Below are 15,628 nucleotides of genomic sequence, written 5' to 3' on the forward strand. Positions count from 1 at the left end.
ATTTGGAAAAAAGACTATTTTAATACTTTTAACAGCAGAATAAGGATAGTAAAATAGACTTGACTGCCATTCAGGTTTCACTTCATGGACCACTGCTAGAAATACTGAAACAGCTCCTGATGCAGAAGCTGGTGGATGACAGTTAACAGCAAAGAGATTATTGTCTTCATCTTTTATCCAGAGAAGACTGCAAGAGAAAAATCTAGAAGTGCATGTACATGTACAGTTTCACACATCATGTACACATACCTAGTAATCAATCAGCTACCATGTACCATCTGCTTTATAAAAAACATCTGACCTGCAGCCACTTTGGTTGGGAGTTCAAGTCACTTCAGGTCCAATACAGATTATCAATCTATACTAAGGTTCAAGATGTTAAGAACAATAACTAAATTTTTTAAAATTCTGTGCATTGACTACATCATAGCAGTGAACATCAGCTCACAAACCATCTAGTCTTTTCAATTTGGTGCTGCACCTAGAGAGTGCATTGGTCACAGGAATGAAAGAATCTCTTTGTAAACTTGGGGTACTTGAAGTAAAAATTACACATTGAACTAGCTGTCAAAACGAACATTTACCATATTCTCATAATAGAAGCTTTATTAATCTTCACCACTGTGTCGAATTGCTGCCAGTTGCCTTCACTGTTCTTTCCATTTTGTGTTTCTGAGGACATTCCATGAAGTTTGAAAAGGAAACTATTTCTCCCACATTGAGTAAAATTTGCAGCATGCTACAAGTGTTACAAACCAGTAAGGGGGACTGTTTTCCAGTGTTTGTACACATACTGTTTCTTTTTTAAAAGGAAAGATTCAACTCCAAACTCCTTTAGTGTGGCAATGCTATCCTATATGCAAATTTTAAAATTATGAAGAATTTAAGGTATTAACAAACTTTCTAACAATCTTTTATTCAACTTATCCTACTGCTACCAAAAACATCATCAGGTCTCTTATTTTGCATATGTCCAATTTTGGATAAAACTTTTACAGCTTACAAAAACTAAATCCCATCTGACTGTAAATGCTCAGATGAGATACTATGTTTAAGTTGTCCATCCAGTTAAGCACTAGTGATGCAATGAAGTGCAGTGTTCTGGAAAAAAGATACACAGAAACACAAACTGAATTAAATTTATAAATGTTAAAATTCAAGAGGAAAAAATAATCTGTTAAATATTTGAAGTTCTGCAATTACTAGCTACAGATATCTGAAAGGACACACACAGAGAAATTATGCAATAGAAGACTCAGGCCTTAATATCAGGAAATATATTTGCGGAAGAAGTTAAATGTTTTCTCTGGAACATTACGGCAGAATGGTGAGGACAGGAAACAACAGGGAAAAAAAACAGACCAGCTTCATCCTGCTCCATCCTGTCTGGCATATAATGAGTTTGAGACAATATATAAAGGTATTTGTCAAAGTTATTTTGAACTAGACAGTAACCAGAAGGATACAATCATCATCTTTGTGTTGAGGTGAAACTTTGAGATGTTGAGCCCTTGCTACCTCTTTGCAATTGCAGCAAGTCTGCAAGTATTCAACATCACAGGAAAAAATTACATCTTCAGAATTGATAATTCCAGAATATTAATTCCAGTACATATTTAAACATTCATACGCAGGAAACTTAGTTTTACTTTGTAAAATGATATCAGTTACTTCAGAAGCACATATCTGCTGCAAGCATATTCCTTCAAGGGCATGTAGAAAGAAATTTCACTGTAAACTCAAAAGCTAGTGGTAGTACACAACCTTGCAGAGTGTACCAAACAACAATAAAAAATACACTCAGTTGCTAGCAGCAACAAAATTTCAGTTCTTCTCATTAAAAGATCAAGTTTGAAGAGTTTGTGTATTTTTTTTAGTGACTAAATGCACTTTGAATTGCTTACCTTTAAATTTGATGTCAAGACCACTAAACTCCAATTCAACTCCTTGAAGTGCTTCCCCTAGGGTTTCATGGTAATGGCTGATGCTTTTTTTTGATCCCACACAGAAGGGGAGAGAGAAGTATTTGTATGTTTCTTGGCGATTGTGGTAGGGTCCTACAGTATTCATCCATAGAACAACTTCCTCTTTATCTTGGTACTGAAAGATAAAGTTATTGAGTTAGATGAGAAGCCCAGCAGAATAAAAATGTTCAAGAAGCTCTCATTCATATGAACTAGAAGGGCAGTTAATCAATCACAGGCAAAAGTTACACTTAAAGACAACTGAGCATTTTTGTCTTTGCATGACAGGGATTCCAGGATAAAATGTTCAGCCTGCTTTCTTAGAAAAAAAAGCCAAGTTGATCATACAGTTTCTTAGAGCCTATCAGTGAAGTATCAGACAAGAGGGATTTAAGAAAGATGTAGAAGATGCAATGAGCAGAAGTGGAAAGAAGCACAAGTCTTGAAAATAAATAAGCTTTTACTAATTTTGTGAAAACAAAGATCAATTAAAAGCAAAACTCTGCTTATCTCAACTGAAAGAAAGGAAACACCGAATTAAGGTCTTTGTTAAACAAGATCTTCGCAAAGAAGTCAGGCAATCTACTCACACTGACAGACATACTGTATTTTCCTAAAATGCAGCTCCCTTTCATTTTAGCAAGGATATAAATTGCATTCAAAATTCCCAGAAGAGCACAATGCCTCACAGGAAGCACTAAAATTAAACTGTTGCATACCTGCAGTAGCCAAGAGCCAAAGACAGACAGAAGAACTGTATTTTGATGCATTTCTAACATTCTCACAGTGAAAAAACAGAACAGCAAGAAGTCTGGTGGCTGCCATGAAACTCTCTCTTGGGAACATTCAATCTTCACTTTCCACAGCTACTGTTATCCAGGAAAACATATTCCTTGTCTAGGAGCCAGTATTTTTTTTCAAGCCCTTATTATGTCTGAATAACAAAAAAAGTACTTAAAGTCATTAATCTATCAGTATTCAAATACTGATAAATTCAGGAAAATTATGTGATCTGAAATAGTAACTTGCATTACATCTGTATGCATCTGGATGAGGTATCAGATTTGCTGATTACTACACAAAGCCTCTCACCCAATACAACTTCTTCACCTATAATTTCAACAGAACGAGAGGGACAGGGACAGCAATGTAACTTCTAATGCAGAAAAAAACTACCTACTTATAACTATATCCATATGAAAGCAAATCACTGTATAGGTCCTGAATTTTTTTAGGGGCAGAAGTATAAAGTACTATTATAAGACCAAAACACAGACACAGAACATCTTGGAGAAGAAAAGAAAGTAAAAAGTTAATTAGATACAACTATTACATAGTGCACAGCTGAAATACTGAATACGGTTCTGTATCTCCCTTTTAAACAAATTAACAAAGGTTCTTCAACTCCATTTATTCTGAACAACCACAGTCGTACCAAGAGGTTAATGCAGAAATAATTAGGTACATGCAGAATGCAAAAAATTCTTCATATGAGGTGTTTTAAAGTTAACTCAAGGATTAAAACAAACATGCTTTGGAAAATAATTTAATCCCTTTAAACTAACAATCCATCTCAATTAAAGGCTCATCTTTTTTGTTTACAAAAGATGTACAAGGGTCATTCCAGCCTCTTATGTGAGCGATTTCCAACAAGAAACTTAAAATATCTTACTAATTTCATTCTGAGCTGCAGCAGAGACCAAACACTTATCAGTTTCACAAACCTGCCCCTTTGCAGAGTACACACTTCAGAATATTTCTGACAGGTAAAGAATATCTAAGAAGGATCAAAGAAAAAGTAAACAACACAGTAAGAGAAAGTAACATTCCTGCTCTCTGCCAGCAACCAGAAAGGTTATACCAGTGCAGCACAGCTGTCCAAAGAAAGTTGGGAAAGAAAACAGAAAGAAAGCAAAATCACAGTTCCAACCCCCTCAGCTGCAGAAGCAGACAGTGGAATCTGCACTTCAAATCTAACTCTAGCTCTTGCCAAGGGAGCACGGGACAAGCTGGTCTGTATCTCTTCCTAGCCTGTTACGTCTATCAGGTCTTCTGTTTCTTCCTCTAACAGCTGCAGAACATATCTCCAGCCCTTCCTCAAAATGGTCTTAACTTGTCAAGAGCCCACTTTAGCACTACTTGTACCAAACAGCTTACATGTGAGTTGACCTATGTCTCTGTTCAGCCTTCAGTAATAGAATATGACAACATCCTTAGGTCTGTGAGTTCATCTTTGACAGTGCCTGAATAAAGAAAGCACTGACCACTGCTTTACTTAGCTGCTTGTTTCTGACGTGCTTCATACTGAGCTGGGACCTCCACGTTTTTGGAACTATACCAGAAGTGACAGAAGAGGCAGAAACCAACAGATTAAGAACATAATATGCAAAATCTTGCTACATTTTCTGATCTACCAATATAACTAAATAGCAATTACAACATCTGCAATAACAAATTTGGTCTTTGCTCGTCTCTTATCTGCATGGTGTTTAGTCCCTCTTCAGGGCTTACAAGTTTTTCCCACAATGACTCCAAGATGCCATCAGCCTGCTCTAGAGAGCAAAAGAGCCAGATCAAATGTAAAGAATTCACTCTGCATTTATCACTTCCTCCTTTCTCACAATCACCCCAGAACAGCACGATATAAATCTGTTCAGGACTGCTACATAAACAAACACAACACCTCAGCCAGCCCAGGCTACACCACACACTCAGCAGTCCTTAGTCACAGCCGTTTGCCATCCATCAGGTGCACCGGGTGGCCTCCCCAAATCAAGAGTGCTGTAGTAAGCAAAACAACTTAAGCTACTTCAGCTTAAATTTGGGGGTGGTGCCTAGTAGAAACTCAAGGACATTTTCTTCTCCTTACATACGTTGGGTTTTGCTCATTGTTAGTTATAAAGATGAGCTTTCACATTTAAATACATTTCTGTGACATGACATATCTCATCCTTACATTCTTAGCCTAGTGGAAGGGTAATTTGGTAGTAACACAGTGCTATTAAAGAGTTCAAGTTTGTGGTGGTTTGGTAGTGGTGCTTTTGTTTGGTTTGTTTTCTTTTTTCATTAGTGCCTTCATAATATCAAAACATCTACAACAAATAACAATGTCAACGCAAAGAAAACTTATTTAGGCAAGACAAAGAACTAGAGTATCTTGTAGGAGGCTGTACCATCACCTCTTTATGAGGACCACTAGGTTTTGAGAAGGCTTACATATAATACACCTCTCAGCAAAAAGGTCACGCTACGGGAGAGAGAGAACATAAAATAAGCCAAGATGAACATATTAAATGACAAGGCAAAGACGGTCAACAAATAAGATACTGCAATCTGTACTCTGGCAGATCTCAGCAAGCTCTTCTGGTTTTGGTTCCTATGAAGGGACAATATACTGCATATAGCTCAGATATCCTAATTATATTCACAGACACAAACATTTAACAACTTGGTCATGGTCAGTACTTCCACATGTGAGAAAAGACTACAAAACACAATTTTATTTATGCTTCACTTACTGTAATTTATGAAAAAATGTCTGTAAGCTTTGCATATTTTTCTGCACTACGTTTAATATCAGCTCAGTAATTTCAGTAACTATATGGAATATATAATGATATATTTACAGATGCAGCCTGAAAAGCCTCAGCATCGACACAAGTTACCTACCATATAGCTGTTACAGTCTGATTGAGGGGAGATAAACCTTCAGGAAGTTTTTTCTGTAATTGCCAACCCGGTGGTGGAGGACCAACCTGCACCTCAAGTGCAACTACATATCATCCCCAACCCTCATCACAGCTGAGGACATCTGTTCCAAAGCAGCACAATACGGTCACGCTGCCTGATCAGAGCACTGGGCTGCAGGGATGTGTCTGTACAAGCTAAAATCACGTCCAACCCTCCTACAGTTCTTCCTTGCTGCCGGTATTGATGGGTTCACTCTAGTTTCCTGCAGGACACTAAACTGGCAGGAAGCTTGTGCAGTCTGACCTGGCCAGGAGTGCATCTCTCTTCCATGTAATACAACTAGTGAAAAACTGGGGGTGTGCACCACTTTGAGGCTTAATACCAAGACAATTTCCATACATCTATACAGCTTAGAAACTATTCAAGTATAGCAATACTGAGACTACCTTCAGTATAGCACAGGCATCTTTCTTTCCTGTTACCCAACAGGGCACTCATGTGTGGAAAGCAACTTTATGTCCTCTTTGCACAGCTGTAGAAATTAGCATGGTAACCCTAAAATAGACTATTTCTTCTACAAAACAAGTAAGGCTAGATTAAGTCAGTATACCAAAGGTTGCAGAAAAAGATATGAGACTGTCAGGTTATTGATATTCCTCTTTAAACCAGGAAAACACTTTGCAAAAAAAAAGATGGAGACAAAAAGAGGATTACAACTGCCAAATTTCATGTGATGATTCAGCAAAATAAATTCAAATCAAGACAGTTCCTTTCAGAAAATATGCAATTTTACTCCTTTTCTCAAATAGAAATCTGGAATGACGCTCTCCACAATGCACATCTTTCAGGGGAAAAAAGAAGACCAACATTATCTTTCACTGGCAAAGCAAAGCTGTAGAAGCAGGACAAGAAATACAAGAGGCAGCAAGCAAGACTCACCTGGTAAGTAATATCTCAGGCTTGTTGTCCTCAGTATCTTACAGATATTCTATCTTTCAAGCACTGTGATAATACTCAATGTTTGCAGCTCACATCCAAACCCTATTAAACTGTGGATTTCAGCCTCATGCTCTCCTTTGGACAAAGCAGGCTATTTCTAGTAACACTTCTCCATTTCTCCCTGAATTGTAGGCCTCACCAAGATGTGGCTAGAACTGTACCGGCAGCACAGGCTGATCTACTGCACACGCAGTACTTTTACTGTTACACTTCCTAGATGCACGAGATTGCTCAGGCACACCACGTCCTGCTTCCATGACATTTATTTCACCTCTTCAAAATGGAAACACAACTTCAAAGAGGAATCAGGCTGCTCATCTGCACACAACTTCATATGCAAGTAAGTATTTAACACGCACTGAAATGTTTTCCACAGTGTTTCTCTAACTGACAATTTTCATATACTGTATGAAGTTCCTGATTTTATATACTAATTTTAAATAAGCCTTATATGCTCAGGATTTTAATGTACTTCATAGGGGTATAAGTCAAGCAAAAATGCTTTTCTCCACCATAATAAATTAGGAATTTTGCTACACAATATAGGCTGGGTTTGTTTATTTTTCAATGTTTTTCATGTATTTCCATGCTTACAGAGCACAGACAATTAAACTGAAGCAACATTAAAATTAAAATGCTACCTACTCCCTAGACCATTCTGCAACAAAAACCACCGGATTATTTCAGAATCTTTTACAGTTTGTCTCTTTCATCATCAATTCCAACAAGTCTAGCAACAGAAGATGTGAAAGCGAAGGCCAGGCAGGAGCCCCCCAGCCCTGTTTCTGCAGGATCAGCATACACTGTGGTAAGGCCACCAGTACCACGTTGATACTGTCACTTCCACAAATAATAGGACAACTCAAAAAATGTTGCAATTATTAGAATACAGGCAATGAGCAAGTACATGACATGCCCTGAAGCATGAAAAAAGTTAAAGAATCACCAGACAAGAACTAACTGGAAAGTTAGTTCCTGAGTTCTGTTGTGGTCTGAAGTTATGCTGCTGTACTGTCTTTAGACAATGGAGATTTTAAATGCTGTGTCTAAAATTTCTCTTCACTTACTATTGATCTTAAATTCCCATGTCTTTATCTTACAATTGTATTCATACTATTCATACTCCAAAGAAAGGCAGATGTGATTTTTAAAGATTAATTCAAATTTAAGATAAAGGATATAGCTGTTGATTCAATGACACTACCCATACCTAGTATCTCCAGAAACAATAGTATAGACCTAGAGCTTCATGCAGAGTCCTCTCACAACTTATTTTTATAGTATTTGCTTAGAAGTCCACAACTATAAAATAAAGGACACATACAATACATACTACAGCACACATATTGCACACTATTCCATGTTATAACAGCACAATACATATTATAGCACGCATATTGCACACTATTCCATGTTATAGCAGGCAGCACTTCTGTGTGTCCAACATGCTCAGCACTGGTAACACCCTGTACACCTGTGTCAGGATGCACCAGCACACCTTCCCCCAGGCAGGCCGAGCGTCTGCACACATGGAGCTGCACACTGAGGAAACAGCAGGATAAGAATAAGGATAAGGATAAGGATGTGTATTCCTACCAACAGGTCTCGAGTCTTAAAGTCAGTAAAAATTTAGTTTGAGATTATCAAATCCTAAATTTCCCTTCCACTTCTCCAAAAGTGAGCAGAGTCTTCAAAATGTAGTAAAGCACTTTGATTATAAGAAAATTAACCTTCCAATGGCAATAATGTTTAAACTAAAATTCATTAAAATGCAGTATTTAAGGAATATTTCCTTCAGGTTCTTTATCTCAAAATCAGTATACTACTACAAAACCCTGGTCATGTTTCATTCATACTATCAATGCTTCCACTCCAATCTCCCATACAAGATTGAAGTATCAAAATACTCAAGCAAGGACACAGCCTTCCAAAAAAAGGTAACTGTCTTTCTACACCAACTATTCCTAACCTATCATATGATATTAATAAACTGGGCACTATGTGAACAAAAATACTAAACAAAATAGAGTTATAATCCCTCAGAGTTGAGTACTTAGATGAAAAAAAATGACAAGCCTTCAAAAGGAATTTGTAATTTCCACAGATAACTGTTTAGGCAATCATTCAGAAGACCCAAAAAACATCAGCAGTCACTTTTGAAGGGAGAGCTCAAAACCAAATAAATTCACAAAATAAAATTGACAGCTTTTTTTTTTCCCTAGAAGATTACCAATATTAACTTAACAATGAATAATCCCTCCAGCCAACCAGCCCTTAAAATAAACACAGTGCTATGCTGAAAACCATCTCACCTCAGCAGAAGCCTAGCTCTAAAGCACAGGTTCAGTAACAAAACTGGGACCTAAACTAGTTCAAAGAATATTTGTTTCTTGAAATTACTCAATATTAGATTAACTTTTCTCTCATTAACTGCAGCACCAGCAATTCCCTTTCCCTTTTAAAAAAACAAACACAATCCTAACCAGTTTTAAAATCCTCAAAACTGCATGGAATGAGGCAACTTATTACTTACTGCTTACACAAAAACTATCAGTACTATTTATCTGTTTTATTAAGAACACTTGGTAAGCTTTACTACACCTCACATAGAGAAAACTATGATAAGAAACTCAGCAAGTGTTTACCAGCTAGGCTGCTCAAGAGCAAAAGAAGTCCTGACAGACAGACAGACAGACCCAGTGTTTAATCACAGCCACATTTGAACCCACTCGAATTCCACTTGCAGGAAACAGAGACGGTTTTCATGAAAGTCTCGTTCCAAAATCACATCTCAACTTATCACACAAACTTCCACCTTCTCCCACTGAAAGCCATAGGAAACAACACTCTGATGTAAGATCAGAAACCGATGAAGCACTGGTATTTACTTCCTAGAGATTTTTTTGGGGGTAATATTGTAAGCACTTTAGAAAAACTATTCTATACGCTCACGAGGTGAGCGCTCAGATCAGCAGTATTTTATACACCCATCTTCCTTGCGGGTCCGTGGCAGTGTCCCCGTCCTGCTCTCACTCCCCAGCCCATTACCACGCTATCCCTGCCTCTCCCCGAGGCGGGCTGTCACCCCGTGTCCCGCGGGGCTATCGGAACCGCGCTCCGGCTCGGGCTTGTGTTCTAAGGCAAGAGCAAACACCCTCCCGAGAGGAGGGCAGAGCAAACAGCGCTCTCCAAACAAAGCACGCGTACCTGCCGGGGCGTTTATCTGCTCCAGGAAAAGGTGGGACACCGCGCCCGGCCGCACAAGGATGTGCAAACCGGATCAGAGAACCCGGCGGCCCTGCCCCGAGCGCTCCGGCGTCCCCCTCAGGCCGAACCAGAGCGCGGGGCCCGACTCCGGCCCGCGCGGCCAGGACAGCTCGAGCAGCGGAGCAGGCGCGGAGGGAGCCCCGCGGGGCGGGAGCCGCCCGTTCCCCCCGAGGCCGCGGCCCGTCGCTCCCCGTCCCTCCCGCCCACCGAGCCGCGCTCTCCGCGCCGCCGCGGCAAGGCGGCCGCGCCCGAGCGCCGCTCCCGGGGAAGCCGGGCGCCGCCTCACCGTGTGCTCGTGCTCGTCGGCGCGGGCGCGCAGCGGCAGGAGCGGCAGGAGCAGCAGGAGCAGCCCGGGCGCCGCCATCTCGGGCCTCGGCGTCCCCAGCAGGCCCCGCCGCGGCACCGGCCCGCGCCCGCCGCCGACGCCACTTCCGCCCCGCCCGCCACGTCACCCGCCCGCCCGCCGGAACCGCGGCGGCGCTACGGGAGCGCTACGGGAGCCCCGCCGGGTGGGCGGCGCCCAGGACGGGCCCGCGGGCGGGCACAGAGCGCGGGCGGGCGGGACCCTCGGCACAGCATGGCCCGCAGGAGCGCAGGGAAGCTCCGTTCGGAAGTGTAGTTGATATTTCGTTTTGATCGGTAAAATAATCTAAAGGTATTTGGGAACAGCGTGGCGCAGGGCTCTGTACAAATACCCTCTGGAGCACAAGGCCTGTGGGGAGCTGCGGTTGTTGAGCCTGGAGAGGAGGAGGCTTAGGGAAGACCTTATCACTCTCTACCACTGCCTGAAAGGAGGCTGTAACGAGGCAGGTTGGTCTCTTCTCCCAGAGAACCAGTGACAGGACAAGAGGACAAGGCCTCAGGCTTGGACACTAGGTGCAACTTCTTCGCGGAATGGGTGCTCAAACAGTGGAAGGGGCTGCTCAGGGAGGTGGTGGAGTCACTGGCCGTGGAGATGTTTAAGGAAAGAGTGGACACGGCCCTTGGTACGATGGTCTAGTTGACACGGTGGTGTTCAGTCACAGGTTGGACTCGACACTCTCAGACGTCTTTTCCAAGCTCATCAATTCTGTGATTCTGTGAAATACACAGTCCCATTCTCTACACCCCTCATACAAGCAGCGGGAGCGCAGGGCCCAGGGCAAGCGCTGGGGTGGCATAGCCACACCTGGACCGCGCTCAGGATAAGGTTTCTGTCAGTGCTGGCTAAGACGAAGCCCACAAACCTGCCTCCAAACTTGGACCCGCCTCAAACTACAAGTCCACGGTAAAAAAAAAACCAAACCAACAAAGCCCCCAATCCAAAAAGCTCATGGTATTGAACACTGAGTCATCAAACAACTTTTAACTTAAGCAAATAAAGTAAAACATTTCAAAAGCTATCATATATACTCTTAAAAAAGAGGGGGGTTGGAGTTATACCATCTTCTCAAATAAAGAGAGCCAACAAGTAAGCACACAGTCAACAAATGACGTGAGCAGAAGGCAGGAACTCCACGCTGTTACACGTCATCCATGCTTTGTAGGAATGACGCAGAAAATGGATTTCCCTGTTACCACCATACCTATGCTAAAAACTTCTCCCTTTGTGGTTTTACACATTCAGTCTACCTCCCCTGAACATATTTCACAAAGTACATTAAAATGAAGCCTTTCCCAAAGAGTACATGCACTATTTCAGTAGAAGCGAGGTCCCTGTAGAGAGATACACTTGCCAAAACCCATGCAAAAGCTATGCCTGTATTACACACACACAGACTAAAAAAAAGAAAACCTAGACAGTTTTGATAACACCATATGTTTCTTCCTAGTCATTGCATCTCAGTCCAAAACAGAGTCGCTTACCCTTGGGAGACAGAGAGAGGAGGCTTCAGTATCTTCAGTTTATTGAGCACTTAAGTCTCTCAGTAAGCAACAGGGCCAACCAGAGCCATCTGCTGCAGCAGGGTTTGCAAGGCATGCTGTACAAAGAACAAACACTTTCCCCAGGCCTGCCAGCTGCCACCTGAGTTTGGTGGATTGGTTGATGACCCTACAATTGGCCAGGTCACTTAAGTTTTTACCAGCAATTTTATTATCTGTTCAGTCCTTGAACTCTAATATGCATCAGAAACACTGTTCATTCCCACTTTCCCTCCCAAGCACATTCTTAAGTAACCAGCAATCTGTATGCACTCTTTTCTTCTCTGGTCTCTTCTGATCTTCAGTTTCAGGGCACTTCTCATCCTGGATGGAAGCAACATACCACATGCTCACCAGCACAAATTACAGATACAGGGAGTCCATACACTGAGATGCAAGAGGCTTAAAGCAACTAGATGAATCCAACCCAAAGTGGAACACACACTTTGGTGGCTAAGTAGGTGCATCACCTGTAAGAGACTTGGAAGTCATGCCTGCATCATAATTGTTTACCTGCATCTAAGAGTAAAGCCATTTTAATGCTGTTCCTTTTCGCCTCGATAGGGTGATAGCCTTGCAGTGATGGTTGGTCACTGAGATCCCTCACTAATCCAAGCAGAAGTGAGACAGGAACACCTGAAACTACAGCTGCATCTTCAATTTCCCTCCCTTAAGCAGTGCAGAAGGGGCCTGAACAGAATACATTTATAGTATGGCTCAGTTCCCCTTTTCCCAGCTCACCTCTCCTCCAAACCAGAGCCCCAGCATTCGGCTTCATATGATAAGTCAGGTCAGAGTAACGAAGTATCTAAGCTTCAAATGGGACAGGGACAGAAAAGCTACTTATGAGCTACTTTTCAGCAATTCAGATATAATCATCTCCACAGCACAAGCAATAAAAATCCAGTTCACAACCATAGTATTAGGATTCTGCAAAGAAAAATGCTCAGATAAATCCCCCCCATAGAGGACATTTGGCTATAACATGGAAGGGATGCAGAATTAAAAATTAGCTTGGAAAGATGGATTCCTGGGCTGCTTAAGTCCAACAGCGTTGAAAGGAAATCTTCATGATACATATTTTGCTCTTCCTTTCCTGCCTTACAACAGTTTTACCCACATCCTACAAATCTACTTTATGCTGTACCTGGCAGATGTGAAAGCAGACAAATTCCTCTTACTACATCACAGCTCCAAGATCTGGGGCACAGCTGCAGTCAGCACCAAGAAGATAGGGAATTTTGGAGCAAAACCAGGGAGCTGTGTGCAAACGAAAGCATGTGACAGCTGAAGAAATCAAGCTGCTGAATTTCTTCTTTTGGTTTATCTCTTTTACACCTAATTTCTTCACTTATCCTTGCTACTATTTTCCTCATATCAGCACCAAAACCTCCGTCCAATTTGAGCTAATAGTGCTGGAAACCTTGTTTCATTCCAAGAAGAGCACAGGAAGGCAGCTCTCCCTTCACCATCCCCCTGGCTACTCAGAACAAAAGCAAACTGCCATTGAGAGTCTATAGTGCCAGAGTTACTGGAGACAGCACTGAGATTCCTTTAAAAAATAAAATAAAAAAACAAAACAGAAAGGACATTTCTGTATCTATAGGCCTGCAGCACAACACCTGCATCCCTCTGTCATCAAAAGGAGAACGTATATGAACTGCATTTGGAGTCACCCAAACCCTGTGAGTTTAATGCATAGATAATATTTAGCATATGCCTATATCCCTGAAAGAAGCTGGGGCTTCTCCACCTTCATTCAGTGCTGGTCAAGTCACAGCTGCTGTCACTGCTGCAGCTTCACACATTGGGTGGGTTTACCACCCTGCAAGAGAAAGGAACTGCAACTCTGTCACCTGCTTCCTACAGATGAAGGAGAGCAGACATGATCAGACAGAAGCTCTACATGTCCTACCTGTACCTGAGGGATCACCTAATACAGATGTATCCCTGTCCTTTTCAAGCCATTCCGCCTCCTTCATCCCTAAAAACCAAGTTGGTAATGGTGTTTAATTCTCTACTCTGAATGTTATCTTGCAGAATTCCCATCTCAGTCACTCAGGGACAACCAGAGCCTTAAACTTGTCCCCCAAGGGTTGGGATATGCACAGATTTCAAGGCCTGGAAGAGAGCCATACCAGGAAGCCTCCTGAAGGTTGTAAGCCCTCAGGCAGAGAAAAGGCTGGACATAGCTGTTGCAGATTCACTGGTAGAAAGGAACAGTAGATCAAGCAAAGTCCAGCCCCCAGGCTGTGCTTCCACTGCAGCCAGCTGAAACACAGTTGATATTTGTAAGGGGTGTGCAGTGATAATTGGGGACTTACTACTGTTCCAGAATATGAAGTGAAATGCCTTTGTATTGCTGCTATAATGACCACAGGTAAGAGATACAGAACACAGCACTGCCACCACTTCCTTCTCTAATTTGAGAGCTCACTCGTGATTTTGTAACACCATACCCACACACTCCCTGAAAAAGGTTTAAGTACAGATGGTTTGTGATATAGAAGGTCCCTTACCAACTGTCTTGGGAATTTTCATGGTAAATACAGCACACACAATACCTTGTCTGTCCTCTTCCGGGAGGGAGCAGAAAAAGGAAAGGCATTTTCAAGGCTGTATGCAAACTACATTCTTGAAGACAGACAATTTCTCATCCCACCCATGGTTTAATGATTACTAGAGGGGGATGCTACACCTTCTGAAAGGTCAGTATAACTGTATCCAAAATGTTATGCCAAGCAGTAGTATATTCACCTGCTCCTGCTGTAATGAACATTCTACAAACATCTTATTTTCTTTACTTTTACAAGCATGTTTTCCAGTCAAGTCCTGGTAGACTGTATTGAGGGGTTTGGTAACAATGCTTATCAGGATTTAGTTCCTAAAAGGACAGGTGTGCTCTCTTGATCAAATGGCAACTTCATGTTGGTGCAGGGCTCCCAAGACACACATCAGTGTCCTTCTCAATGATGATACATTTTCTTGAAGCCCCAAAGCACCAAAATTCTTCCAACAAAAGAAGTTATAGAACGCCAAGAAGTCCCAGTGAAAATCATGGGAAAAGTTACCAGAGCTTCAGGGAGGATAAAGGGGATGAAATTATTTGGGTCCCACTTATAAATAATTTAAGTCAGCCCAAAAAATTCTGTACAAACATATATATATAAACCGAAAAAAATCTCATTTTCCACAGATGTTGAGAGATTCAGCGACCTCTTGGGGGCACAGGTGGAGGATAAAAGCGTTCACAGCTTACAGGCCTATAAAAAGAGAATGAAAACACATGTAAAAGCAGTAGCAAATAGAGTTCTGGAACAACACGTTGCATGCAATAACATCACATGTAAGAATACTGTACAAGCAATAGTCATACAAGAAGAAAAACAGACTGCCTGATTCAGCAACAGAGCAAATGCCAAGCTGCCAGAGCACTGTTCCTGTCCAAGCTATTTCTTCTGTTCTTCAGCTGCAGTAATTCTACTATTACTGGGAAGAGATGCTGTAATAGTTGGTTGGAGTAAAACTGATAGTATGGTAGCTTTCTCTTGAAATGAAGATGCAATAGGAAGAGATCAAAAGATTCAAAGCCTTTTTTCAAACTAACTGCAGATAAATTCCAGCTATATCCTTGCCAAAGCCAAGCCAACAACACAGAACTTGCTGCACCCACACAGTGGCAATTACTGCTTTAACAGTTGGAGAATTTTATTGGTATCTATACTGAGAGAACTTTTTGGGGAATAGATTTCATAGACTTGCACTGGTTGGACTAAAGGAATGTTTACAAGTTATTTAAGTTTGTG

The 15,628-nt window shown here is 41.6% G+C and overlaps 2 protein-coding genes across 3 annotated transcripts in view; both read right to left on the reverse strand.

The window, feature by feature from the left end:
* TM9SF3 (transmembrane 9 superfamily member 3) overlaps positions 1–10,318 on the reverse strand; it is a 45,588-nt gene extending 35,270 nt beyond the window's left edge. The window contains exons 1-2 of the mRNA XM_069019472.1: positions 10,207–10,318; positions 1,905–2,100 (exon numbers count right to left, since the gene is read on the reverse strand). Of these exons, the coding sequence (XP_068875573.1) occupies positions 1,905–2,100; positions 10,207–10,284 (274 nt within the window). The 5' untranslated portion in view covers positions 10,285–10,318. The remainder of the gene's footprint in view (positions 1–1,904; positions 2,101–10,206) is intronic.
* Positions 10,319–11,789: 1,471 nt separating this feature from the next.
* Positions 11,790–15,628, reverse strand: part of PIK3AP1 (phosphoinositide-3-kinase adaptor protein 1) — a 38,287-nt gene continuing 34,448 nt past the window's right edge. For both annotated transcript variants that reach the window (XM_069019473.1, XM_069019474.1), the window contains exon 17: positions 11,790–15,085. In XM_069019473.1, coding sequence (XP_068875574.1) covers positions 15,031–15,085 — 55 coding nt within the window. In that variant the 3' untranslated portion in view covers positions 11,790–15,030. The remainder of the gene's footprint in view (positions 15,086–15,628) is intronic.

This window comes from Aphelocoma coerulescens, chromosome 6 (assembly GCF_041296385.1).
Source record: "Aphelocoma coerulescens isolate FSJ_1873_10779 chromosome 6, UR_Acoe_1.0, whole genome shotgun sequence".
NCBI classification, from domain to species: domain Eukaryota; kingdom Metazoa; phylum Chordata; class Aves; order Passeriformes; family Corvidae; genus Aphelocoma; species Aphelocoma coerulescens.